At 39.8% G+C, this 27927-nt stretch overlaps 1 protein-coding gene across 19 annotated transcripts in view; it reads left to right on the top strand.

The window, feature by feature from the left end:
* LOC131124906 (adhesion G protein-coupled receptor L3-like) overlaps positions 1-27927 on the top strand; it is a 170391-nt gene that overhangs the window by 35027 nt on the left and 107437 nt on the right. For all 19 annotated transcript variants that reach the window (XM_058065882.2, XM_058065876.2, XM_058065893.2 and 16 more), the window contains exons 3-4: positions 7012-7168; positions 19413-19626. In XM_058065882.2, the coding sequence (XP_057921865.2) occupies positions 7114-7168; positions 19413-19626 (269 nt within the window). In that variant the 5' untranslated portion in view covers positions 7012-7113. The remainder of the gene's footprint in view (positions 1-7011; positions 7169-19412; positions 19627-27927) is intronic.

The following is a 27927-nucleotide window of genomic DNA, read 5'->3' as shown; positions in this document are numbered from 1 at the left end:
GCACAGACCTCACAGCTAGGAGACCAGGGTTCAATTCCACCCTCGGCCATCTCTGTGTGGAGTGTGCATGTTCTCACCGTGCATGCGTGGGTTTTCTCTGGGTACTCCGGTTTCCTCCCACATTCCAAAAACATGCTAGGTTAATTGGCGACTCCAAATTGTCCATAGGTATGAATGTGAGTGTGAATGGTTGTTTGTCTATATGTGCCCTGTGATTAGCTGGCCACCAGTCCAGGGTGTACCCCGCCTCTCGCCCAAAGACAGCTGGGATAGGCTCCAGCACCCCCATTGAGTTGATATCTTTTTAAAATGTTCGCTTTCAATATCCATTGCTAACAACGTAAATACAGAAGCAGAGCCTTGGCGAAGGCAGAGAGCATATCTCGCCTACAGCCATGCCCAAATAAGGACCACCTATGTGTGACATCACAAAACCTTCAGTTTTACCACACCCTCTGAAATTGAGCGTTTCAGCCATCCCAAATTTCTCAGCTCACTTTAAAATGACCTGAAATTTGACATTGTTTAACATGAGAATACAACATTGTGACTACATTTACAGGTCAGAAAAGCGAAAAAAGCAGGGGTCCCCTTTAAGGTTTTTTTCTTGAATTCAAAACCCACAATTTTTTAAATTCATTAATTACTTTTGAGTCCAGTACTGCAACATTTGCGAGTTCTTTTGGACCCAAAGACACAATATAAAAATGGCAGAAAAGTTTAATCAACTAAGCCTTTTTATGCTATGTGTAAAAGCTTGTTTGTTTCTGTATTTTCTCTCACCATTCTGCCTTTGAAATAGCATAATATACTTAACGTGTATAGGTGGATTCCGTATACACTTGGTATTCCGCAATACTGCTTGTAAAAGCCAGCTTCTTGTGTTTTTGTTTTGAGTAAGTGGCACTGAACAATATGGATTGAAGGACGACAACCATCTTGTCGTTGAAAATATTAAATACATAACAGAGGTTGCATAACTCCAGTGTATATGCATTTTTCTCTTTTATTGTTTTTGTAAAATGTATTTTTTTTTTGCCTTGCTGTTCTCTGTAAGCAGCAGACAGACATGGAATTGTTAGACAAACTTGATCTGTCAATTTACAGCGTTTGGAAGTAGTATAAGATACATAACAGAAGTGGGACGGTGCCTGTGTGCTAAGGTACTCCCTGAGGGTATTCTCCAATACTGCCTGTAAAAGTATTTGTTTCCGGATTTTTTTTTTCCAGCAATGCCCGTCCCTGTCCAAATAGAAAGAGAAGACTTTGGCATTCCTCCCCTTCCTGAACTAATGAAAAAAAATCCAATTTGGCTTCTCCTGCTTCATTGCTATGAGTTTTTGGATTGGCTCAAAACTTTGCAAAGGTCACCTAAGGGAGTCTTTTGTTTGCATTATGCATGCAGATAAAGCCAGCGTGGAATTCTTAAATCCACTCCTGGTTGCTTTTTAGCCCCGAATTCCCTCTCTTATAACATGAATCCTCGCTGCTCCGCCAGATTGATTATTGACTGTGTCTCCGAATGCCCTCCTCGCTTCCTCGTTTGCTGCAAATAACATTACACAAGAGTGCAATTAGCACTTGGACTGAGGTCCCTGTTTCTGATAATTCCACTCTAAAATGTGCTGTAGTATAAGTGGACTTCCTAACATAGAAGATTACATATCCTACAGAGGCGCTTATCCTTCCCAGGCTAATCCCCCAGCCCTTGTTTGTACCAATCCAAATCCTTTACTCCCAGTCCATGTTTTGCATTTTTAATGGCCGCCGCTGTATTGCTGTAGTGCCTAATTATGGCTGACATTTATTTTTGTCTTTGAGCACAAAGCTTTGCCGTGTCGGACAGGGAATGTGATTTCCAGGTTTGTGTCAATGAAAACAAATTGACAAAAATGGTGATTAATTTAAAAAAAAAAGTTTTGGCCCACAGTTTTTTTTATGGCATTTTGAATGCAGAGATACTGTGATGAAATAATACGGCCCATTGTTGTGCCATTCATGCACAACTATCACCTAATGTTGCAGCATGATAATGCACAGGCCCATGTACAGGCCCCAATACAGTTAAACTACTCTTTTTGGCATGGCCTTTTATTGTGACCAGCCTAAGGCACACCTGTGCAGTCATCATGCTGTCTCTGTCTTTTGTGTACATAGAAAGTGTTGTACATCTTTCAGTTCAGCTCATGAAAAATGGGAGCAAAGTGTAAATAAATTATGAAGTATATTGAAAATCATTAGCAATTGTTAATGGATAATTTTATGAAATGTATACATAAATATTTTATATTATTATGTTACATTTAATTTCTTTATTTATCCAATTTTAGCACAGAAAAAACTGATGTCATGATGTCAGCCATGTTGTTTGGTCTAGAAACAGTGCCTCTGAGGAAAAGACAGGAAGCAGAACTGGAGGTTCATCAGAGGGTTTTCATTGGGAGTGACCAGGATGGATAGGATCATGAACGAGTACATCAGAGGGACATTACATGTTAAAAGCCTTGGAGATTGTTCCGACATGTCCCGAGGAGAGTTAGTGAATATATTGGTAGAACGATTCTGCGTTTAGAGCTGCCAGATAGGAAGCGTAGAGGAAGACCAAAGAGGAGGTTTATGGATGTAGTGAAGTAGGACATGAGGGTAGTAGGAGATTGATTTGCTGTGGCGACCCCTGAAGGGAAAAGCCCAAAGACAAAGAAGAAGCACAGAACACTATCCATAATAGATAAAATAATAAATACCTGAGTTGGTAATGAAATTTTAGCTTGAGGAACATTAGTCATCCGGGGGAGCTCAGAGCAGACCTTCACATTGATAGGCGCCAGTTGAGGTGACTTGGAATCTAGTCCGGATACCTCCTGGAAACATCCCTGTTGAGGGATACCCCAGCCGATATGAGGCCCCGGGGAAGACCTTGGACGTGCTGGAGGGATTATTTATCTTATTTCTTGGGAACGCCTTGGTGTCCCCCTACTGGAACAGGTGGCCAGAGACTGGAAAGTCTGGACTTCCTTCTTAAGACTGCTGCCCCTGTTGATTGATGAAAAAATTGAATAAAAAGGTTGGGAAATGAATGAACAAACCAGTAAAGCTGAAAAAAACAACATAATTCCCCATTAAATGGCAGCTTTTATTACATGTAGTGACATAAGATTTAACATCACAGTATAACAATACAACAATGAAATACAAATCCTATTGTACTTGGTTTCAGTAAATTTATCATAAGCCAGTCGACAAGGGGATGAGTGGAAAAAAAAAAACTTTGTTGGTATTCAAGTAGCAAAGCGATCTATCATGGAGTGTTTGAGGTCTTGGGTAAGATCAGGCACCTCGAGACGTTCCCTTTTTTCCAGCCCTGAGAGCATTTGCCTCAACAAGAGAGGAGAGTATTGCTCTCTTTGTTCCCAGACATCCCCCAGGAGGATGTTTGCCCACACCAATCAAACTCTATTCTGAGGACCGCCGGACCCCAACGCTGCCTCCTCCACACTCGCGTGCTTGGCAGGCGCCTCGGGGAAAGAAAGAGTGGGGTGAAGGGTTAGCAACCAGGAAGGCCTCGGAAATTGTCAGAATTTTGATGCACTTTAAGTTTTTTTTTTTGGCAGTTTACTAACTTGTCTATTTCTTTGGAATCGAAACCATGTGATGACCGAGACTGTATAAAACCTTTTTTTTCCCTGAATAGAATATAGTTACGCTATGATGTTGTTTAAGAAGGTTTTATTAGATTTTTACACTTGGCACAGCATTGGGTAATGATATTGAAATGCGATGCACTGGTGGGATCAGCGTTATTGACATTGGCATTTGATTCAGACGCTGAGCTGAAATTGATGTTGTTTGTTTGTTTTTATCCCTCTCTTCCCCCTCCTTCTCCTTCTCCAATCTGACTGGGAATGAAGTGGAAAATTATGCATGTGCAGTTAGTCGGCAGGAAATTGAGACCTGAAGTCTACAATACAAATAAAACAAGCTGGCTAACAAACAACAGAGGTTGACAAATGATAGTGTCCGTTTTTCCTGAGTAGGCGTGGCCTGTGTTGTGTTTGACGGATCATACGTTGGAAAACGCGGCAAAGCAAAAAACGCACGTCAACTGCAAAAGCGCAAAAGCGGTAGAAAATGAATGAATGAATGAACATTAAAAAAAACTGAACCCAATGTTGGAGGACAGCTGTGTATAAAAAGGCGAAAAGTAGGCTTTGCTACACATCTTAAACTGAAACTCTTTAACTGGTGTTTTTGAAATTTTTTGAAAAAAAAAAAAAAACATAATTAAGCTCAACTCCAAATTGTCCATAGGTATGAATGTGAGTGTGAATGGTTGTTTGTCTATATGTGCCCTGTGATTGGCTGGCCACCAGTTAAGGGTGTACCCCGCCTCTCGCCCGAAGACAGCTGGGATAGGCTCCATCACCCCCGCGACCCTCGTGAGGAAAAACCGGTAGAAAATGAATGAATGAATGAATGAACATAAAAAAACTGAACCCAATGTTGGAGGACAGCTGTGTATAAAAAGGGAAAAAGTAGGCTTCGCTACACATCTTAAACTGAAAATGTTTTATCATATCTGATATACTGCATTGAAATGACATTTTCTGCTGTCTTTATGAATCTCCTGCAAAAAACACAAAGATCCTCTATATGGCAGGAACACTGCAAAAATGCTAGTCAAAGATCCTTTATAGGACAGGAGTGCTCCGCTGTTATTAACACATGTCCAAGAATTACACCCTGGCTGAGGTCATATACATCCATCATAACAATAACCCTGCCAATACTCCTGACCTGTTTTGTAGAAAAGTGCTGATGTCAGCACAAATACACGGGGCAATATATTGATGCTTTAGCTTGAAAGGAAATCCATACATGCTGTTCACCGCTGAGGTCACACTATAAATATACAGAATAAATTTATATATATATATATAATATCTCATTTCTAATATCCCGGTTTTGCCACAGGGGCTGAAATCAGAGCGTTTAGTCACCTGCTGTCCGCTAATGTGCTTCCTTTTAGCTTGTGTCCAAAATCAAGCCTGGCTGTAATGACTTGTTTGTGGGGCCGAGTGCCAGTTGCTTCTGGTGGCTGATTAATGGCCAACTGTTGTCATGGCAACCTACCTTAGCTAACCTAAAGTCATGCTAGTTGTTGCGCTTCTATGCATTGAAACGGCCCTGTTAACGTAGAAGATCTTTGACTCGCAGTGAGAGTTCCTTCACATAGATCAGGGGTCTCAAACACGCGGCCCGCGGGCCAAATGTGGCCCGCAGGACACTAGTTTGAGGCCCCCGCCTTGATATGAAAGTTTAATGTTAGTGCGGCCTGCGCAAGTTTGATATGGATGCTGTATGGTATCATGTACCCAGAAAAAATTAAATTAGTTTGATTAACGTTCATGTTAAAGGTTAAATAACTGTTAATAGTTATCCTCTCTATCTGTGTGGAAGTGGTAAGTTTTTGGCTATTTAAGTTTAGCTACCGTTTAGGTCGCTAGCTCTCTAGTTTGCGACTTAGCATGTGTCTCAAGACCCTGCAGTTGTGTAGAAAAATAAAAAGTAAGATATTTGAGAACAGTGGAATGTTTTATCAGAGCTTTATTTATATTTAAGTTTATTCATTTTTCTGTTTTTAATAAATGCGTTTTTTTTTTTTTTTTAAAAACAGTCTCGCCCAGACCCTAGCTCCAGTGGCCCCCAAGTAAATTGAGTTTGAGACCCCTGACATAGATGATCTATGAGAAGCATTTTTGAGGTAAATCCTTAAAGAACAGCAGCACCTGGAGGATTATTGTGTGGCCTAAATCCTTAAAAACATGCTAACATTGTGAATCTTTAACTTGTATTTCATTCAGAAACATTTAAAAGTAAAGCATGACTTAATTTGCAGTTTAAAATATGATACATGTATGCAAAAAGTATGTCAAATGTTGTTTTTGTATATTTTTCCAATACTGCACATTTGTGCAGGAATCTGACACATGATCTTTAATGATTAGATTGTCTATGATCCACTAGCAGCCATAATCTGCTGTAATCTCTGCAAAGCGATACGATTGGTAGCACTGACATTTAACCCTTTTACTCCTTAATCCCCCACCAAAAAAATCCAGATTAGTGTAATCAGATTGTTTATGTTGGAGATAATAAATAGAAAGGCTTTATTATGAGGACAAGAGAAAATGAACGAATGAATTTATTATGCGCAAATATCTCGAAGAAAACACTATTGCTCTTTATTAGTCATTATTTTGTATAATTTATCATGGAAATATTTTTATTTTGACACTATTATGTCAATATAAAATATAATGCAATATATTATACATATAAACAACACATTTTCAACATTATTTCTGTGCAAAGTATAATTTGATATACCCTTTATTTTGTGATTATGTATGCGTGTGATGAAGAAATGCATTGTAAATAAAAATAAAATGACATAAAATTAAAAACTACTGCTAAATAAGTACATGTATTATTAGTTTTAAATCTTTAAATGTATTAAATATAAAATATTTTGTATTTATTCACTCGCAATGATACTATTTTGGAATTGTGTATGTAATTTCCTGACCAGAGAATACAAGAGACGATCTTTTGTTTTTAAGAAACCTTAACAATACCTCTCCAAACTTGATACTTAGTGTTATCTGATGGGGTCACGCACGCACACACACACACACACACACACACAGGTAACACATTGTAATGAAGTGAGATTATGTTGCAGCCTTGTGAACAATGCCTGAGATGATGGGTGTGGCTTAAAAGTAAACATGCAAATGAGATGAATATGAATCAATCCTAGCAGAGTTTGATTGATGAGCACTCAAAAGGACATAATTAAAACTGTGATTATCATTTCCTTTTCAGTTTTGAGGATACGAGGGCGTCTTGAGTGTGACTGATAGCTTGGAGTGCTAGAATAAAAATCCTCTATATGACAGGATAGCTACTGTGCGTACGTCTAACGTATGTTTGTATTTTTTTTTTTTCCAGGGGGAATCTGACATAAGCGTATAGTGGTGATCTGTCTGCTACCAGACCTCAGTGCTGACCTCCGCCGTGACCTTTAGCAGCGGGCGGTAAGAGGGGGAGGCCATGTGGACCGCACGCCTGCTAGTCCTCGCCAGCCTCTTTGCACCGGCCGCTATGGGTAAGTCTTTTATGTTTTTATTCTTATTGCTTGTTATTGCCAGATTTGCTTTTTTCTGATAAAAATAACAGTTTGTGTTTAATTGTTAGCTTGTGTTTAGTGCAACATTGCCTACTGTGCTGAAATAACACGAACCAAAGATCTAGAGCAGGGGTCTAACACGCGGCATGCGGGCCAAATGTGGCCCGCAGGACACTAGTTTGAGGCCCCCGCCTTGATATGAAAGTTTAATGTTAGTGCGCAAGTTTGATATGGATGCTAAATGGTATCATGTACCCAGAAAAAGTTATTACGTTTGATGAATTCATGTTAAAGGTTAAATAACTGTTAATAGTTATCCTCTCTATCTGTGTGGAAGTGGTATTTTTTTGGCTATATCCCACACGAGTCGGCCCTACACATGAAATAAACACCTTGTGGCACCGTAGCAAGCGAATAGAACACACAAGAATGCCAGGTGCATTCACAGACATCGGGTTATTTTCAGGTTTTCACTATTTCACAGTGATGGGCCTTGGCCCATCATTTGAGACTTAATACTCGATAGAATAATAATAGTAATACTACAATAAATCACACTACAGTGTTGTTTTGCTATTTTACTTTTTTAGTTCTTTTTAACCACTTTTCCAAACTTTCAGGCCTGGAGATCATTTCGGTTTAATTTGCTGTTTTTAGTGTTTTTTTTTTTTTTTTACTTTCAGACCCAGAGGATTGTTTTCCTGTAAATGAAGCCATTTAAATATAGATTAAAAAAAGGCGTAAGAGTGGTCACTGTGCACAAAATGTGTTGGTGGATTTTGTTGAATATTGCTATCATTGTGCATGCGCAAGGAGACCCTCACTAAAGCCCCATCCACCCCCTGTCCCCAGAGAGGACCGACAGTGTGTCCTCTGGAGAATGCTGTCCTACTTTGGGATCTATGGTCCCCCCACTCCTTTTTTTCCCTTGTCACACAAGACAAGCACTGACGTGCACAGTGCAGCATTGACATGTAGCTGGACAATAGAAAAACGTAGTACACACAGTGAATAATTAATTATTTAATCAGTTAGCATTAGTGGGGACCCTGATGGTGATTACAGAGACAGCGGATGAATGCTGAAGGACAAGCAGTTCCACTGCAGTTCATGTGCACGACATTCCCTGTGAATGCTTAAGTCTCAGCATTCATAGTAGCATTGTCGTGCGTTAAAAATGTGTCAATGCTGAGAGACAATCATTCATACTAATGCTGAAAAGCACTTTAGAATACAGAGAGGTGAGCCTTTACACCAGTGATATTCCCGTCCATCCATTTTCTATACCGCTTATCCTCACTAGGGTATACTAGAGCCTATCCCAACTGACTTTAGGCAAAAGGCGGGGTACACCCTGGACTGGTCGCCAGCCTCATGTTAAACAATGTCAAAGTTTCAGGTCATTTTAAAGTGAGCTGAGAAATTTAGGACAGCTGAAACAGTCAATTTCAGAGGGCGTGGTAAAACTGGAGATTTGTGATGTCACACATAGGCGGTCCTTATTTGGGCATGGCTGTAGGCGAGATATACTCTCTGCCTTCGCCGAGGCTCTGCTTCTGTATTTACGTTGTTAGCAATGGATATTGAAAGCGAACATTTTAAAGAGAGGCGGGGTACACCCCAGACTGGTGGCCAGCCAATCACAGGGCACATATAGACAAACAACCATTCACACTCACATTCATACCTATAGACAATTTGGAGTCGCCAAATAACGTAGCATTTTTTTGGAATGTGGGAGGAAACCGGAGTACCCGGAGAAAACCCACTCACGCACAGGGAGAACATGCAAACTTCACACAGAGATGGCCGAGCATGGAATTGAACCCTGGTCTCCTAGCTGTGAGATCTGCGCCGTGCCGCCCGATATCAACTCTTTTACGGTTTATCAACTCCAAGTCTTCCTAAGCACTTTGGAGTGTGACCAACCACAGCGGAGTGGGTGTGCCTGGAGGGGGGGCCATGAGTGGAATAAATTAAAACAGACCGTTTTACAGTTGAAATAGGTGCAGATTCTGGAAGATCTAGAAAGCTTTCATGTGTAGCTGCTCTGTAGGAGTCCACAACCCAATACAAAGGTCCGAAAAATGAGTATAATAGGTCCACAAGATGCCCGAGCAGGGAATCGAACCCGGATCTCCTAACTGCGTGTCCTGCGACCAGTTCAGCATAGCTTATAAGACACAAGCATTGTGTCAAAATATAATGCTGAGAGCCGAGAATTCACGCTAATTATAACATAAGAAGTAAGAAAACGGTAAAATGTCAGTGATGTTAGCTGTTTGATAAACATACAAACAAAAAGCTGTGCCATAGTTTTTTGGTCACAGTGAATAACAATAGAAAACCAATGCAGCAAAACAACACTGCAGCACATTCATCATGTGTTTTCCGTGCATGTAAAAAGCTCTGGGGAAAAGATTTGATATTTATTCCTCTTAATACCGTCCTGCGGAATCAGGAGACGGCGGGAGCGCTCATAATAGATGGAAGTGTGGTGTCTTGCCGATTTTTCCTGCTTGGAAAACGAGCGCATTCATCAAGGAGGCAAGCAGATGGTCTAAATTGGGAGCCACAACATCAAGGCCTATGAAGGGAATCAGTCGGCATTCATCCATGCTCGCCGTACTGTTTTCAACTGGCAATTACTGCAATTCACACAGTAGTAATTGTAGGGTACGGGATATACATCACAAAACTGTCGTATTAGCTCACCAAAAACATTCAAAGTATCTGGGCTCAATATTGAACATTCCAAAAAATGCTGTTATATTTGAAATATTATTATATTTTGTATTTTTGTGCATTGCTATGATATGCTGGTATGGATTAGCCGCTATTATGTTCCTGAATTTGACATTCAAGCTTGGTTCTTTGCATTAATTGATGCACAACAGTGTTTTTTGTACTTTCTAAACAGCCTACTTCCGAGTTAGCAAGTTAACAGGAATAAAGACGGTTAGGCTAGTCCACCAATGCAACGAACAAAGTGATGCTGCGTCACCGTGGCAATCGAAATGTTGCAAAATGGTGATTTTTTAACATGAAACGACGACGTATGTTAAGCTAAAAAGTACTGCAGTTCTGCATTGCTCAGGTACATTGCACGGTTAGCTGCGTTGGCACCTCATTCCGTCTCCTTCGGCAGGGCGCCGCCTCCATCCTGCTTGAGGCGTCCTTGGATTTGCCTAATTTACTTAATTAATTAAACAAATGATTTATTCCACCTCATATTTCAAAGAGAGGAGTGAGGAGGTAGTGAAAGTTATTTGTTGAGGCCAGCGAGGGGTGTTGTGTTGTGACAAGCAAGGAGCCTCTTGAAGCGTTGCAAATATGCACGCTGGATGTCACTCATTCCTTTTTTTTCTAATTATATTTGCATCTCAATGCGACAGGAGTTTGCATACATAAATATGCAGTCAAAATATTGATCAAGTGAGTGCTTTTTTATAATACAACGCTGACGACAAGAGAAGACGTAAGATAAACAAGTCGGTGGCCTGTTATTCAAGATTTGTTTGTATTAACTTTATTGAAATCAAACAACATATGCCATTGCTTCTGAAATAGTGGGGGGGTTGGAAAAGTGCCGGGGGACTTTAATCATAATTTTTTTTTTTTCGGATGGACGTTTTGGAAGTGTAATGATGCTGGTGCCAGCAGCTCATGCAGTGGTTTGTACAAAGTCAGCAATATTAGAGGTTCTCAATAGTGTTTCAAATTAGGGGGCGTGTGAAAAAAATTCTGTCCCAACCATATGTAAAGAAATGCTGTTGCCGGGCAGAAAAGCCATGCAGTTATTCCCACCCCCCACCCGGGGGAGTGAGCCTGCTGAGAGTCAAGCATTTACACTGGTGATGCTCAGACAACCACAATGTTATTGTAATTGTGTGTCTCCAGTGATGTTTTGTGTAATGTTGAGACAGGCATTCACACATTTTTTTTTGCATCATGAAATAAAAAGTATTAATGCTGAGGGGCCAGCATTTATGCTGCTATTTTCATCAGAAATATATTTTGTAATGCTGAGATACGAGCATTCATACTACTGTTATTGTGCACCACAAAATACCTTGTATGGATGCTGAGAGATGAGCATTGATACTGTTACTTTGTGTCAAAATTGTGTTGTTTTTAATGCTGAGAGATAAACACCATCGTTGTCTACCACAAAAATGTGAACAATAAGAGACAAACATTCATATTACTGTTATTTTGTGTTGTTATTGTGGGAGCGCACATATGACACACATGTATGTGCTGCCCAAGAGACCAATATAAATAAAATTTATTATTATTATTATTATAGGTGTGAATTGACAGACATGTTTCCATCAGACTACCTTTGGGGCAGCTGTGACTACAGATGTACATTACCACCACTAGTGTGTGAATGAATAATGGCTTCACTTTGGGTGCCTTGAATATACTATATAAAATATAATCCATTATTATTATTATTTTTGATACACAAGCAATCAGGCGAGTGATTGTGTGCGTCCAAATATATACATATGAACCTTGCTTAGTTTAATTAATTAGTTCCCTAAGGTCAGACTTGAACCAAAACGGATGTTAACCAAATAAAATGTTCCCCACAAAATAATGTAAATCTGTGGTGATGGTGGTTGATCTTGCTGCCATTTTGGATCAACAGTCACGTCATTTCGCTCTTTCATTTGTCATTTATATATATCAATATATGAATTGTTTTATGCATGTAAAAATATTTCCGAGTCAACCAGTGATGACATCATAGACAGGCGACATAGATGACTTCCAGTTCTGTTTGCCATTTTGTTTAGCTAGCTAATAGGATGCTAACTAGGAAGGATGTTTTGTGATCAAAAATACAAATTTAAGCGGGAAACACACTAGCCAGAGTGGAGGCTAACTGATGTATCTATCACTGTATATATTTTTAACGCTGAGAAACAAGCACTAACATAAAGAAGCACAATATTATTTCTATTGTATGTCATGAAATATGTTGTGTGAAAACTGAGCCTAGCATTTATACCGCTATTTAGTGTATAAAATATGTCAATTATGAGAGACAACCATTTAGCATGCTGCTTTTGTGTTTTCCAAAAATATATTTTCATACCTAGGAAAAATGATCAATTGCAAATGTTGAGATATCAGCACAATATTATCACTGTGTGTTGTTGTTGTTGTACTGTGTGTGAATGCTGTAAAAAAAAACCTAGTATTCATGCTATTATTATGTTATTATGGGACAAAATGGGGGGTGCTTAGAGACACACAATCACATTAGTGTTATTGTGCCTCAACAATGTATTGTGACACACATATGAAAAATGTTGTATCAGAGCTGAGAGACAATCATTCATACTATTATTGTGTATTGCTAAATTTTGTATACATGCTATGACACCACCAAAAATGTAACCAGAAATTCATATTTTCAATGCTGAGAGACAAGTATTAACATTAATTTTATCATGTGTCACAGATCATGCAATTGTGAGGAAATTGTGTGTGTGTGTTAGCGAAGATAAAAGACTAGTATATAAAATACACTGTAATTCCCGCGTAAAGTACCAGAACTGTAAACGACTTGACCTTGGCGTCTCTCCAAGCATAGAGGCGATGTCGTTAGCAGTCGGGCGCTACATCTATTGTCCCTCTGTCCTTCCTTTTTATTGTGATGAGAGTTCGATTAATAAGAAAATGGCTTCTCAATGGAGGAACCTTCTTTTGTATGGAAATGACCCCACTGTAGCTCCCCTATCGATTTGCCTGAGAGACAATCACAACATTATTCAATCGCAAAACTGGAGGAGAAGAAAAAAAACCCCAATAGATGTATAATATAAAGTGGTATAGTTTGCATTGCAATCAAGATTTAGTGGGGAAAATAGGCTTCAAAGGTCAAATTATGAGCATTGGAAGGATTAACAGCAAAATAAGTGTGATTAAAACCATAGAAGCTTACAAAAAAAATGTCAGGAGAAGAAAAAAATACAGGGGTCAAAATACAATTGAACCCTGATGTTGTCAATCATCTGGATGCCCACTTTAAGGTGGCCACTTTACAAAAAAAAATAGAAATAGTAAAAAAAAAAAAAAAGAAGTAATATATACCTTATAGGGGCAAACCAGCAAACATTTGTAGTTTGACCAAAATTTGAGGGAAAACATTTTTGGTTGATTCTTTTTTATTTGCCTGAGGGCCTTTGCCCGGCAGTGCATATCCTAATAACCTAATGAATTTATTTTGAAAAACCATGATAGAGTGAATTGCAAAGTGGCGATATTTCTGTTATATATTTCTGTTTTAGTTCATTTGGCCCCTTTTAATGCTTGAAAATGGGGTAAACCATGCGTAAAATTTGATTAAATATGCATTTATTTACTTATAAGCCATATTCAACCATGAAGCAGCATGATTTATGAATTAATTTTTTTTATAAAACGGTTATAGAGTGTGATAAAAAGATTTTGATCAGGTCTGAAAGCTTCCACAGCCATTGATAGCCGTTGAGTATTACCTTTTAAAACGGCACTAGGTGACCTTCCTGTTCAAATGCCGTTGCAGTAGTTTTACTTGATTGTAGTTTTATTATACCGAGGTTCGCCTTATCTTTACACTTTTATGACAGTAATCATCCATAATTGATGTGTTTATGGGAATGGGAAATCCACATTTGCGCAAATACAAATGTGCATCCTCTTCCTATTAACCTCGCTGTCAATACCCGTCCTCGTTAAATGCCCCCCCCCAATACACCCCACTGCACCCCTACAGTATGCAGTACCAATTTAAACGGCATCACTCAACTGATTCTCACCGTCTTCCTGCTAGCAGGGATGCTAATTCATTTATGGGGCAGACGTACGGTCAACACGACTATAAAACACACAGGTGTTTAACCCCGCCCTGACACCCGCCGTGCTGCTGTCAATCATAGTGTGGCGTGCGAGCACTTGGAGACTCCTAATATCAAGGTGCTATTGATTTTTCATTCATTATAGAAAGATATAAAAAAGTGAAGGGATTTGTTAGCAGCGTGCCAAAAGGGGGTGGTGTTGTAGCTTTTTAGTGCACGTCCAAGGTGGCCTGAGATGGGGCAATTCTGGATTGCAGCGACACCGTACACACAAAAATGGTGGCATTTGAACCGCTGTCATGCAAGCGTTCGTCACCAGATTTTCAAAGCACTAACTATGCTTGTCTTTTAACAGTCGTTAGAGTTTTTATACTTTTTAACTCTTGCAACAATTAAAAATGCAAGATAAATGCAATGCATATCACTCTTATATCATCAACGCAAAAAGATGGAACACAAAGATGAAAAATAATCATTATATTATCATTCTATTGGTCCTGTTCTTCACTGTCTTTGCAAGGAGGAGCATTTCTTTCATTCATTCATTTTCTGAATAATTGATAATCAATCCATCCATCCGTTTTCTATACTGCTTATCCTTATCCTCATTATAATAATAATTTCTTGTTTATTATTACTCATTCATTCATTTTCTATACTGCTCAGGCGTGCTGGAGCCTATCCCAGCTGTGTTCCGGCGAGAGGCGGGGTACACCCTGGACTAGTCGCCAGCCAATCACAGGGCACATATAGACAAACAACCATTCACACTCACATTCATACCTATGGACAATTTGGAGTCACCAATTAACCTAGCATGTTTTTGGAATGTGGGAGGAACCCGGAGTACCCGGAGAAAACCCACGCATGCACGGGGAGAACATGCAAACTGATTGATAATCATAATAATAATCATTTCTTGTTTGTTATTATTATTATTTTTTTTATTTGGAGAATGATGCTGTGCTAATTTTATGCACAATTCCTTCATTCATCCGAAAATACTTTTTATAAAAATGTCTTACATGTCTTATAATATTCTATTTTTTGTTTTACTAATTTCTCACCACATTTCAAGCACACAGGTGGGTAAGTGGAATATATCCATTCACAATGAATCTCTGTATTTTATTTTGATATTTTCTATTTTAGGGACATATTCATGGTTATGGCTAGATTACCGCTGGGGTAGCACACTTTCAATATGTCTTTTTTGTGCCTCACTGACTGAACAAAGTGACCCTTACCCCCTTTTGCTTGCTCATCCAATCAGCAGTCAGAACGCAGTGTGGATGTAGTCATGAATAAGGCTGCAAAATATCAGAAGAATGTGGACAGGGGTGAGTCATGCCAGTTGAAATATTCAGAAATTATGATGGCTTGTTGTCAAAGTTCACTTCTGGTCACATGACGGCAACAGGGTTGGCGGTGTAGCCAGTATTTTAAAATGTAAATACCTTAGTACTGTTTCAGGGTTCAACGTCGTTTCTGTGTTGATGACAGGCAGAAATACATGAAAATGTAAAACACTTATGGCAAGTATGGTAATGATAAACAATACTTCCATTTTACTTTATATTTTTGTTGCAAGCTACAAAAATGCAAAGAAATGTCAAGTCGTTTAGTAGTTCTTCACAATGAGAGCAGCAAATACTTTAACACACCAGCTCACTTCTCCGGCTAATAAATCCTTGGCAACATTGCACAAAAAAAAAAAAAAAATCTTAGCAGTTTTTTTTAAGTGTGATATCACAGCTCCGCACCTGATTCTGTGAAAACACGCATGGCGTGTTTCTCCGGTGTGTTGGATTGGTGCGTGTCCACATGATTTGTCTGGCAAGCACGTATACACCATGCTATTTCTATTATTTCGCGCTTGTTATTTCAACATGAAAAAGCTGTCGTTTTTTAATGTGACGCTGATCAAAAGAGGATGTCGGCACGCTGGAGCGTAGCCACCGCAGCGAATTGCTAACAATGATGACATCACTCCTTCATTTGGTGGATCATTCTGATGCTCCTTTGTTGATACACCATGGCTCTGTCGAGTATGCATCCATTAATCCATTTTCTATACCGCTTATCTTCGCTAGGGTTGCGGGCGTACTGGAGCCTATCCCAGCTGTCTTGTGCCAGCCAATCACAGGGCACATATAGACAAACAACCATTCACACTCACATTCATACCGATTGACAATTTGGAGTCACCAATTAATCTAACATGCATGGTTTCCAACTCAATTTATTAAAATTTTTCTTTAAAAACATGAAAAAAGGGCGGCATGGTAGTTAGTGGTTAGCACGCAGGCCTCACAGCAAGGAGACCAGGGTTCAATTCCACCCTCGGCCATCTCTCTGTGTGGAGTTTGCATGTTCTCCCCCGTGCATGCGTGGGTTTTCTCCGGGTACTCCGGTTTCCTCCCACATTCCAAAAACATGCTAGGTTAATTGGCGACTCCAAATTGTCCATAGGTATGAATGTGAGTGTGAATGGTTGTTTGTCTATATGTGCCCTGTGATTGGCTGGCCACCAGTCCAGGGTGTACCCCGCCTCTCGCCCGAAGACAGCTGGGATAGGCTCCAGCACCCCCGCGACCCTTGTGAGGAAAAAGCGGTAGAAAATGAATTTATGAGTGAACATTAAAAAAACTGAACCCAATGTTGGAGGACAGCTGTGTATAAAAAGGAAAAAAGTAGGCTTCGCTACACATCTTAAACTGAAACAATGCCAAATGTTTTGTCATATCTGATATACTGCATTGAAATGACATTTTCTGCTGTCTTTATGAATCTCCTGCAAAAACACAAAGATCCTCTATATGGCAGGAACTCTGCAAAAATGCTAGTACTTCCCGTTTGGGAAAGTAAAAGAGAGTGAGACATCACCTTCCTTACAAAACCCTCTCAGTGTGTGTTTTTTCCAACAAAAGAAAGTCATTATTACGGTGTCATTTTACTTCAATAGATCAATAATACAAAAAAAAAACCCTAAAGTGCTCCTGTCTTTGAAAACAGTAAAGCCATCAGGGAAATAAAGTAATTGCATCCAGTTTAAGGGATGAAAGCCTTCAATTATGTTCCACTTAATGGGAACAAAACCTTTTCTGAATGTATGGACGTTTTTAGGCATTCAAAGTGGGCTAGCTTTGCACTTCAAGGTCTGTTCATTGTTTTTTTTTTTTTATGCATGTAAAGCTGGACTTGCACTCAATATGTTCATGTCAAAATATACATCTTGTGATCCTCATTCTAACATTAAAATATCAAATATTTAAACACATGTTGCTATGATTTAATTTTGTATTAAAGGTTCAGATTCATATAAGATGCTGGACAAATGGGCGGAACCTCAGATGTCAAAGATGTCACAATGAAACATTGTACACCAACAAAATATTGATATGCTTACATCAACCGTATAACCATCACCATTCATTTCCATGACGGCTGACTTTCTGCGGCATGTTTAAAAAAAAAAAAAAAGGTCATTGCCGGAAGCCATGTGTAAACATTTACTTGGGAGAACAAGTAAACATGCATTATTGAAAAGAATTCAAAGTAGTCTTGGAAATCAGCTTCTTACTGTAAAACCAACAGCACCCTCCCCTTTTGACAGTGGGAGGGGCGGCATCCTCCACATTCGCTAATTAATCATTTGCTCTGGGGGCGGTACCCGTCCACCATCACTCGACGGGATTTGATGTGTTGAATCAGCTCCCTGCCATCCATCTTTCCTCCATTAATTCAATGAAGCAGCACCTGTTATAAAATGAACATACTGTACACTCACGTAATTAACTAACTGGGAACCACCGAAATTGGATTTTTTTTGTCCGAGTGATGGCGCTGGTGGTCATGAGTTGATACGCTGCGGCCCAAAAACAGAAAAAAAAAATGGATGCAGGGGACCACTTAAGTGATATTCGGCACCTTTTGTTTACTTAACTTACTTTGACCTTGTAGACGTGGAAAATGCAGTGGCAGCATGATAGGTGATGCATGATGATGCAGCTTCCTGTGTTGCCTTTAAACTGCTTACAAATCTTTTATTTCATGACAAGTAAAACCAGATTTCTGATCAATAATATTTACCATGATGATTCATCGCCATGGCAGTATTTGTTTGGCAATTTTTTTTTATATATTTAAATTTACTGTCGGTTGTAATGTCAATTCAAGAGTCGTTTTCACAGATTGAACAAAAAATGCATTAATTAACTTTAAATACTTTTTCTTCCGCTCCTCATCTGTGAAGGGCCAAGCCTAATGACACATTTTTATGACATTAGATTTTAATATTTGTTATTTTATTTCACACTAATTGTGGTCCATATGTAAATAACAGGCTACACACTTATCTATATGGCACAGGGGAGCTTACATTTTTAAGCCTGTGGGCTACTTTTAATACAACCATGTCCAAAAGATCGACCTCCTACTATAAACATAGAGAATATATACACAGGGCGGCACGGCGGTCGAGTGGTTAGCGGCCAGGGTTCATTTCCACCCTCGAATTGCATGTTCTCCCTGTGTATGTGTGGGTTTTCTCCGGGTACTCCGGTTTTCCTCCCACATTCCAAAAACATGCTAGGTTACTAGGTACTCCAAATTGTCCATAGGTATGAATGTATCGCCCGAAGACAGCTGGGATAGGCTCCAGCGACCCTCGCGAGGAAAAAGCGGTAGAAAATGAATTAATGAATGTATACACAGTATAAATATGAGTATTCATGTACATTGTACATGCATTTCAGGGGTACACACAACAAAATTATGTACTTATTACTCTAAAACAGATAGCCGATAGCTGGATAGGCTCCAGCATACCCCCGCTATCCCAGTGAGGATTAAGCGGTATAGAAAATGACTGACTGGTCATCAAATATATGACACCCATTTTTATGTGAACGCGCACTGAGCACAAAGCTGAGAACCAGATTCGCCATAGTAAGTTTTTTCATGAGAGTTTAAATACAAGATGCTGGGGGCGAATAAAAAAAAAAAACTAGCTGGCCCCAGGCCTCACTTTGGACACCCCTGGACTAAGCCCTTGCTCCTGTCAAATAGACGATCTTGGACTAGCTTGTGTGGTGCATGCATTCATGGATTCTTGTCAAGTTTTTAATAATGTGTTTTTCTGGTGTGGTGTCTCACTTGGCTGCCCATGTAATGACTGTTTATTTAGCTCACAGCCAAATGTTGTTGATTATGTTTGATCAGTGTCCATCTCCCTCTCCACTTTTGCCCTGCCCACCCTGACTGCCCACGCCAAACAACCAAGCGCTCCCACACAGTCTTCTCTGTCAGGTCAATTATTAGCAGAAAGTCCACATGTTGAAGCTCATATTTATTTTGTTGTATTGCAGCCTTCAGTCGAGCGCCCATCCCCATGGCGGTGGTGAGGAGGGAGCTGTCATGCGAGGGTTACCCCATCGAGCTACGCTGCCCGGGTACCGACGTCATCATGATTGAGAGTGCTAATTACGGACGCACAGACGACAAAATTTGCGACGCTGACCCTGCGCAGATGGAGAACACGCGGTGTTACCTGCCCGACGCCTACAAGATCATGTCTCAAAGGTAAGGCGAGCATTCGCACTTCGGACATGCTTGAACAAATGAATAGTTCGTACGAGGACGAATAGTTGGCCATTTTTTGGCCAGATGCAGAATTTCTGGGTACTACCATTACAAATCCTGGTTTTCAGAGTATATTGTATTGTTATTCTGATACAGAAACATCTGAGTTAATGTATGTACAATCAAAACCTGCTCCACTTATGTGAATTATGATGATATAGTCACTCTGTGATATACACTAGTGCAGGGGTCTCAAACTCAATTTACTTGGGGGCCATTGGAGCTAGGGTCTGGGCGAGACTTGGCCGCATCAGGTTTTCCCAAAAAAAACCAAACAAAAAACGCATTTATTAAAAACTGAAAAATGAATAAACTTTGCTTTGGTTTTGATTTTCTACAAGAAAAGCTCTGATAAAACATTCCACTGTTCTCAAATATCTTACTTTTTATTTTTCTACACAAAATAAGATGAAAAATAAATAAACAAATCAAGAATAAAGAAAATCAATCAATCAGTAATAAATAAATAAATAAAATAATAATAATAAAACAGCAAATAATAAAAACTTAAGAAACCACATATAGTTGGTGGGTAGACAAATAATTTTTTTTGTGACTATAGTCACATTTATACTCTTTTTATTTACAACATATTGCGCAACTGCAGGGTCTTGAGACACATGCTAACTCGCAAACTAGAGAGCTAGCGACCTAAACGGTAGCCTTCAAGTTATTTTCTTTAAACTTAAACAGCCAAAAACTTACCACTTCCACACGGATAGGGAGGATAACTATTAACAGTTATTTAACCTTTAACATGAACATTAATCAAACGTAATAGTTTTTTCTGGGTACATGATACCATACAGCATCCATATCAAACTTGCATGGGCCGCACTAACATTAAACTTTCATATCAAGGCAGAGGCCTAAACTAGTTTCCTGCGGGCCACATTTGGCCCGCGGGCCACGTGTTTGAGGCCCCTGCACTATTGTATCAAGTTCTAATTAAGCTTGCATGTTTTTGGAATGTGGGAGGAAACCGGAGTACCCGAAGAAAACCCACACATGCACGGGGAGAACATGCAAACTCCACACAGAGATGGCCGAGGGTGGAATTGAACCATGGTCTCCTAGCTGTGAGGTCTGTGCGCTAACCACTCGACAGCCGTGCTGCCCTGATCGACCACATTTCACATTTAATGTCCAGATAGGGTCAAGAGAAACTGGTATTAGCGTTATCCCGCTAACTATATCTGTAATATAACAATTGAGGACGACACGACGGTGGAGTGGTTAGCGCGCTGAGCTCACAGCTAGGAGACCAGGGTTCAATTCCACCCTCGGCCATCTCTGTGTGGAGTTTGCATGTTCTCCCCGTGCATGCATGGGTTTTCTCCGGTTTCCTCCCAAAAACATGCTAGGTAATTGGCGACTCCAAATTGTCCATAGGTATGAATGTGAGTGTGAATGGTTGTTTGCCCAAAGACAGCTGGGATAGGCTTCAGCACCCCCCGCGACCATCGTGAGGAAAAAAGCGGTAGAAAATGAATGAATGAATAACTAGTTCATTGATATCCTAGAATAAGCCCGTATATAATCTTGCCTGCCGCTAGCACCATGTGTAGTCGTGGTGAATAGCTTCAAGCTAGTTAACATTCTCGTCTGGTTTAGAAGACTATCAGCTTCTGCTGTGTCTTAAGTCTGTGTGCTAAGCTCGCATCCATCACCGGGCAGATAGCCTACCCCCACACGATCCCCCCGCCAAGTCACCAGCCTCCCCTCGCTACCTGTCGATACCCATTTAGGCATCTCGTCCTTTTCTCCCCGCCATTGATATTCAGAGTCCAGAGCACGACCGCTACCTACCTAAATGCTGCTGCACCAACATGTTTTTGTTTTTTGTAAGCGCTAGCAGGAGCCTGAGGGCCATAATGCGTCTGAAAATAAAGGTTGCGGCATATCAATCTGCAGTAAATGCATCACTTTTATTTTCTATTCACGTATTTGCCTATGCAGTAAAGCACCACTAAAAAATGTGGTTACTTAGGAAGTCATTTAAGATTTTTCAGAATTTTGGGTGGGGTAAATAAGCTAATGTTGTTGAATTTCTGTATTTTTGAACTGTTAAATTATGAAAATCCTTTTCAGAAAGGCAGAAAATGCCAAAACAAAGTTTTGAGTCTTGACACTAATGCTAATGTTTGGTTTTGTAGCGTGTTTGAACTTAGCACTTTGGAAATACTCGGACTACATTTGAAGCTAGCTGGCTAACCGGCTAACATTGAATTCCTCTATTTTCTAGACACAGCAAGACACAAATTGGCCCACTAAATCTAGCTAAAACTTTCATTAGCTTTTCACTTTTGTTTGTAAACAAGCTAACACTGTTGAATTCCTGTCATTTGTTCCTATAACTCCTTTTATCACTTCTCGGACGATAATGTTGTCAAGCTAGCAGGCTAAGCACCAAAGTAAAGGGACTGTTCCTTCTTTAGCATTCATAGCTAGCCACAAAGGCTGTCCATATTTATTAGTGCTTAATAAAAAAAAATCTTCATACACAGTGGTGCCTACCTGTGTGATATTTGACATTCGCCACATGCGTTCAGTCGTTGTTGGAGGAGTTAAACGTTTATGCAAAATGCAGAGCAGGGAGGCCACTCGTTGTTGGTGGTGGTGGGGGGGGGGGGCTTCGGAGGGGTCACAACGGTATTAATCTCACATCTGCTCAGCGTGATAACCTCCCCTCTTAATGTCAGTGCAAGCTTTCCATTTGCTTATGCAAAAAAAATATTAAATATGTATGCACATAAAACACCATGAGACATAAAACCTTTTTATTTTTTTATGTGCAGATTTACCACAGCATAGGCAATTAGAGCGTTACTTGTGTATCCCCCTTTTTATTGCCAAAGCAACAGTACATATAAATGATTAAGGTTTAAAAGTAAAAACAATGTGCTGAATTTAACCACTTGTTGTATGTTTATGGGCTACATTAGCATCTCTTTGGGGGGAAAAAAAATCAATTTACACTTCTTGAATTGAATGGTATTGCTTGAAGTCAGATAGTTGTGATGGGAAATCTAATTAACGAGTTGCACTGCAGTTGCATTGCTTCATATGAGTGTGGACTTAATGTGATTTTTTGTTTTATGTTTTTTTGGCTCTGTTACTGTTCTTTGAAAATGCAAAACACACACACACATATGTATATATATATATAGTATTTACATACACAGTACATATATACCAAACTATAAAACTATACCTCTTGAATTAAATTGCATGTTTTTAAAGGGAAATGATGCACTTCACATTCATACCTATGGACAATTTGGAGTCGCCAATTAACCCAACCTGTCACGGATACAACAGTAGTGATAGTGATGATTAATATTATATTATTATTATTATTGTGCATGTTGTCAGATCATTTAAAGCTGATGTTACGAAATTTAAACCATTACCAAATCTGAAGAAATACTTAGAAAACAAGCCAAATTATTATTATTATTAGTAGTAGTATTCTTTTTATTATTGGTGCTAGAATTCCCAAGCGTCCCAACCTGTCACGGATACAACAGTAGTGATAGTGATGATTAATATTATGTTGTTATTATTATTGTGCATGTTGTGAGATCATTTAAAGCGGATGTTACGAAATTTAAACCATTACCAAATCTGAAGAAATACTTAGAAAACAAGCCAAATTATTATTATTATTAGTATTCTTTTTATTATTGGTGCGAGAATTCCCAAGCGTCCCAGTCACTTTGTATTTAAATGAAGGGATTTAAAAGAATAAATGAAGACACAGGCAGCAAATAAGTGAAAGGAGGGGATTCTGTGGTTAAATCCACCCCTGCTGCTAAAATAAAAACCTCATCAAATCTGTGAAATCAGGTCAAAAGACAGTAATAATGAGAAGAAGGTATAGGAAGGATTATTCTGTATAGGAAGACAATAGATCCTGCCATCTGTTTTGTAGTCCTTATCCCGCCTCATCCTTTCCTGTTTTCTGTCTATATAAAAAAAAAAAACTTATCAATGAAAGGCTGTGTGGCATTTGTCAACCTTTAGCATTGATCATGTACGCATGAAACCCCGAGACGAAAATGAATAAAATCAAGGGGAGTATAAATAAGGACTAGGATTGTTTTTGGTGCTTTTTCTCCTTTAGGGGTCAACGCTAGTGGCTGTCCCTTGAGGTGCCTGCTGTGATACGCATAAGGTGATATATCGCTCTGATATAGCCTGTAATTACTGGCTGGGAAGGTCCAACGCCGCCATGGGGGAAAGGAATACAAGAGGGGGCACATAGAGTGGGAGGCAAGAAACATTGAAAAAGGGTCATTTGATAGCACAAGGGAAGGGAGTGATACCGCAAGCTATAAAAAAAAAAGAGCAGTTGTAATGCATCATGTCGCTAAGAGACCAATATTCAAGAGAAGACTGAGGGCGACTCCAGCAAAGCGGAGACTGAGGAGCATATGAAAAAAGACACCACAGTAGTTGTGGTTAGAAGTGTTAGAATTACTTTACCAATTTTCTTCGATGCTAGGAGATCAATTTGACCAGAGATGTGACTGAGGACGACTGCAACAAAGAGGAGAATGCGGAGCGTTAAGAAAAACAAAACAAAACACAGCAGGAGCTAACATTAATAACGCCTGAAGTAGAGCCTGAGGGCAACTGTAGCAAAGCAAAAAAAATGCTAACGTTAGCATTCATGGTTACAAATGTTCACACAAATGTTTGTCAAACAAAGCAATAAACATCACCAATATGGAGGGTTGTATCGATTAATTAGGACATTGATATGTTTCAATTTTATCCAAGAGGAGACTGAGGGCAACTGAAATGAAGTTCACATTCCAAAAACATGCTAGGTTAATTGGCGACTCCAAATTGTCCATAGGTATGAATGTGAGTGTGAATGGTTGTTTGTCTATATGTGCCCTGTGATTGGCTGGCGACCAGTCCAGGGTGTACCCCCCTCTCTCACCTGAAGTCAAAATAAATTTGAGGCTAACTGGTTATCTTGCTGGCACGGCGGTCGAATAGTTAGCGTACAGACATCACAGCTAGGAGACCAGGGTTCAATTCCACCCTCGGCCATCTCTGTGTGGAGTTTGCATGTGTATGCATGCGTGGGTTTTCTCCGGGTACTCCGGTTTTCCTCCCACATTCCAAAAACATGCTAAGTTAATTGGCAACTAAAATTGTCCATAGGTATGAATGTGAGTGTGAATGGTTGTTTGTCTATATGTGCCCTCTGATTGGCTGGTGATCAGTCCAGCGTGTACCCCGCCTCTCACCTGAAAACAGCTGGGATGGGCTCCAGCTTTGCTTTTCATCTACAAACATAACATTTCCAGTTGTTTATTTCAAATGTTTGGGTTGAATTTCTGAACAGTCATATGCACGAAATTGCAGCCTGCATCTTTTTTTTTTTTTTTTTTTTTTTTTACACAATAATAGACTTACTATAATAGGAATAAAAACAAATTCTATCATCGCTGAAAAAAATAAAGAATAAACATGAAAAGGTTGACTTTTCAAGTGAGAGGTAGAGAGCAAATTCCATCAACTTTTTTCAAGGTGAAGGTTGATCGTGTGGTCTCAGCAGGCAATTCAAGGGAAGAAAAAAGACACAAAGGACAGAGTGGCACCTCACTCAGATCTTTGATGTCAGCTTCAAGCTTTGGCTCTTAAGCCCACACATCGCCCTGACTGAATCATGAAAAACAGCCAATTTATTGTCAGGTTTTTTTGTATGATGAGCATATATAAGCTGAGGTAACCGAATCATGTAAATCAGCAAATTACCATCTGCCTCAAATGACCTCCTTTGTGAGTGGGAGGGGCTTGGACGTTCTTTTATGCCGCTTGCGCTTTCCTTGACCGCGACATGCTCCGCTAGCTGCAAAGGCCGTCGACTGAATCAAGACTCATGAATAAGAATAGTGGACGACTCGAGAGAGAGCTTCCCCCCCGCTGTGTGATATCGACAAAAAATAGCATAATTAGTATCAGCGAGGCCATTCTTGTATTGAAATAATAACCAGGGTGCTTATTTATTTGCAGAGAGCATTAGGCGTTTATGTATACAAAGGTACAAAATACGATAAAATACCATTTACAGCTGTTATGTCAAGGACAACAGCTGCTGAAACTTTGTTTGAACCATGAATGCACCACCAGCGATGCCAATAAATCCGACACAATCCATCCCGGATTCCAACCACCTGCCGAGGCTTTACCTCCCACCTCCATATAGGAATCACTGCTTATGTATTGTATAGCGTGACAAGTATCTAAGACCAGTCGGCCACATGGCCTACTTTGAAGTACTTTTGTTCAGAAATACTTTTTTGTGTTTTTTTGCCGTCACTATCATTCATTTATTCATTTTCTACCGCTTTTCCTCATGAGGGTCGCGGGGGTTGCTGGAGCCAATCCCAGCTGTCTTTTGGGCGAGAGGCGGGGTACACCCTGGACTGGTCGCCAGCCAATCACAGGGCACATATAGACAAACAACCATTCACACTCACATTCATACCTATGGACAATTTGGAGTCACCAATTAACCTAGCATGTTTTTTTGGAATGTGTGAAGAAACCGGAGAACATGCAAACTCCACACAGAGATTGCAGAGGGTGGAATTGAACCCTGGTCTCCTAGCTGTGAGGTCTGCGTGCTAACCACTCGACCGCCGTGCAGCCGCCGTCACTATCAAACCATGCAAAAATATTTAATCTAATGTCATGGCGTCGACAAAAGATCACAGCACTCACAAATGTTATCCGATTGTGGAGTATAAGAAAAACAGTAAGCTTTTTTGCACGAGTTTAGTATAACACCCCTATAGTCACCTTTAAACTCCCTTTCGCGAAAATATTAGACATTCATTCATTCATTTTCTACTGCTTTTCCTCACGAGGGTCACAGGGGATGCTGGAGCCTATCCCAGCTGTCTTCAGGCGAGAGGCGGGGTACACCCTGGACTGGTCGCCAGCCAATAAGCCTTTTAAAACCTAAATAAAAAGCTAAAAAAAAAAAAAAAAATCAAAGCTGATCACAAAAAACATTTAATTTCCGATGTAATGAAAAATCGAATTATATTCTTCCAGCAATGCTCCCTTCAGACCCGAGATGATGTTGTGGTGTTTTGGGTCACAATCATACCCAACCATTCAGTTTCTGTAATGTTTGTTTTGAGCTCTTTTTCCCTTAAAACAACATTTTTTTGTTGCTAAAAACAGCACTCAGTGTCCAATAGTCACAATTTATGAGAACCCCAGGAGAAGTCCAGGAGAGGGCAGCAAAATCGGGAGAATTGGTAGAGCCGGCGCGAATGCAATTTCTGAGAAAACATGTGTCTACAACTCATATTTAGTCAAAAAGCCGACCAAGTGTCAAGTCCTAGATCTAAACAGACGAGACTTGACTGTGTGACCAATTCCCTTCTGAGTTATGAAATTAAGTCATCAATCTGATTCACCACGTTTCAAATTGTTGATTTGGTATCCTGACAGACAAGATGACTCATGCGGCTGTTGCCCTTAGCAACCTTGTTTTTTTTTTTTGGACAGAAGGGGTTTTAAGAGAAGGCCAGCAGGAACAAACAGTGCTGAGATTGTTCACTGATTTGGACTTAGATGCTGCAAATACCGAATTACAAGAAAGGATGGGCACTGTACTTTTATATTATATTATTTTATAATTATGCAGTGACTACTGACTCACATAAAATCCAAAGGTACCATGTTTCACTGCCTAAATGGCAATCTTTGTGGTGTGTGGTGTGTTCATTTTCTACCGCTTTTCCTCATGAGGGTCGCGGGGGTGCTGGAGCCTATCCCAGCTGTCTTCGGGCGAGAGGAAGGGGACACCCTGAACTGGTGGCCAGCCAATCACAGGGCACATATAGACAAACAACCATTCACACTCACATTCATACCTATGGACAGCTACTAACAACATTCAATTCAAAATAAGAGGGAATCAGAGGGATGGGGCAACGTTTACTCAACAATGACACAAGTTAAACACAGGTTGGACCCCGATAAATTGGGTCAAAGGTGAAAGGTATCCATGTCTAATCCAATCCCAAACTACTGATAACAGCTCAAATGCATTGATTGCAGTGTTGAAATGTAGAGAAAACTCAGTGAAAACCACAAGAGCATCAATGCAGTGCAAAAACAGGAATTTAATATTAGAAATCCTGGTCAAAAATCCAGATTTTTTATTGCAAGCAGTTTGGCAAGTACATTTTTTCCCTATCAATG

The sequence above is a fragment of the Doryrhamphus excisus genome, linkage group LG2 (genome assembly GCF_037039965.1).
Source record: "Doryrhamphus excisus strain RoL-2023G ecotype Guam linkage group LG2, RoL_Dexc_Guam_v1.1, whole genome shotgun sequence".
Classification (NCBI taxonomy): Eukaryota; Metazoa; Chordata; class Actinopteri; order Syngnathiformes; family Syngnathidae; genus Doryrhamphus; species Doryrhamphus excisus.
Note: the sequence above shows the minus strand (reverse complement) of the source record. Positions and strands in the feature narration are given on the sequence as shown.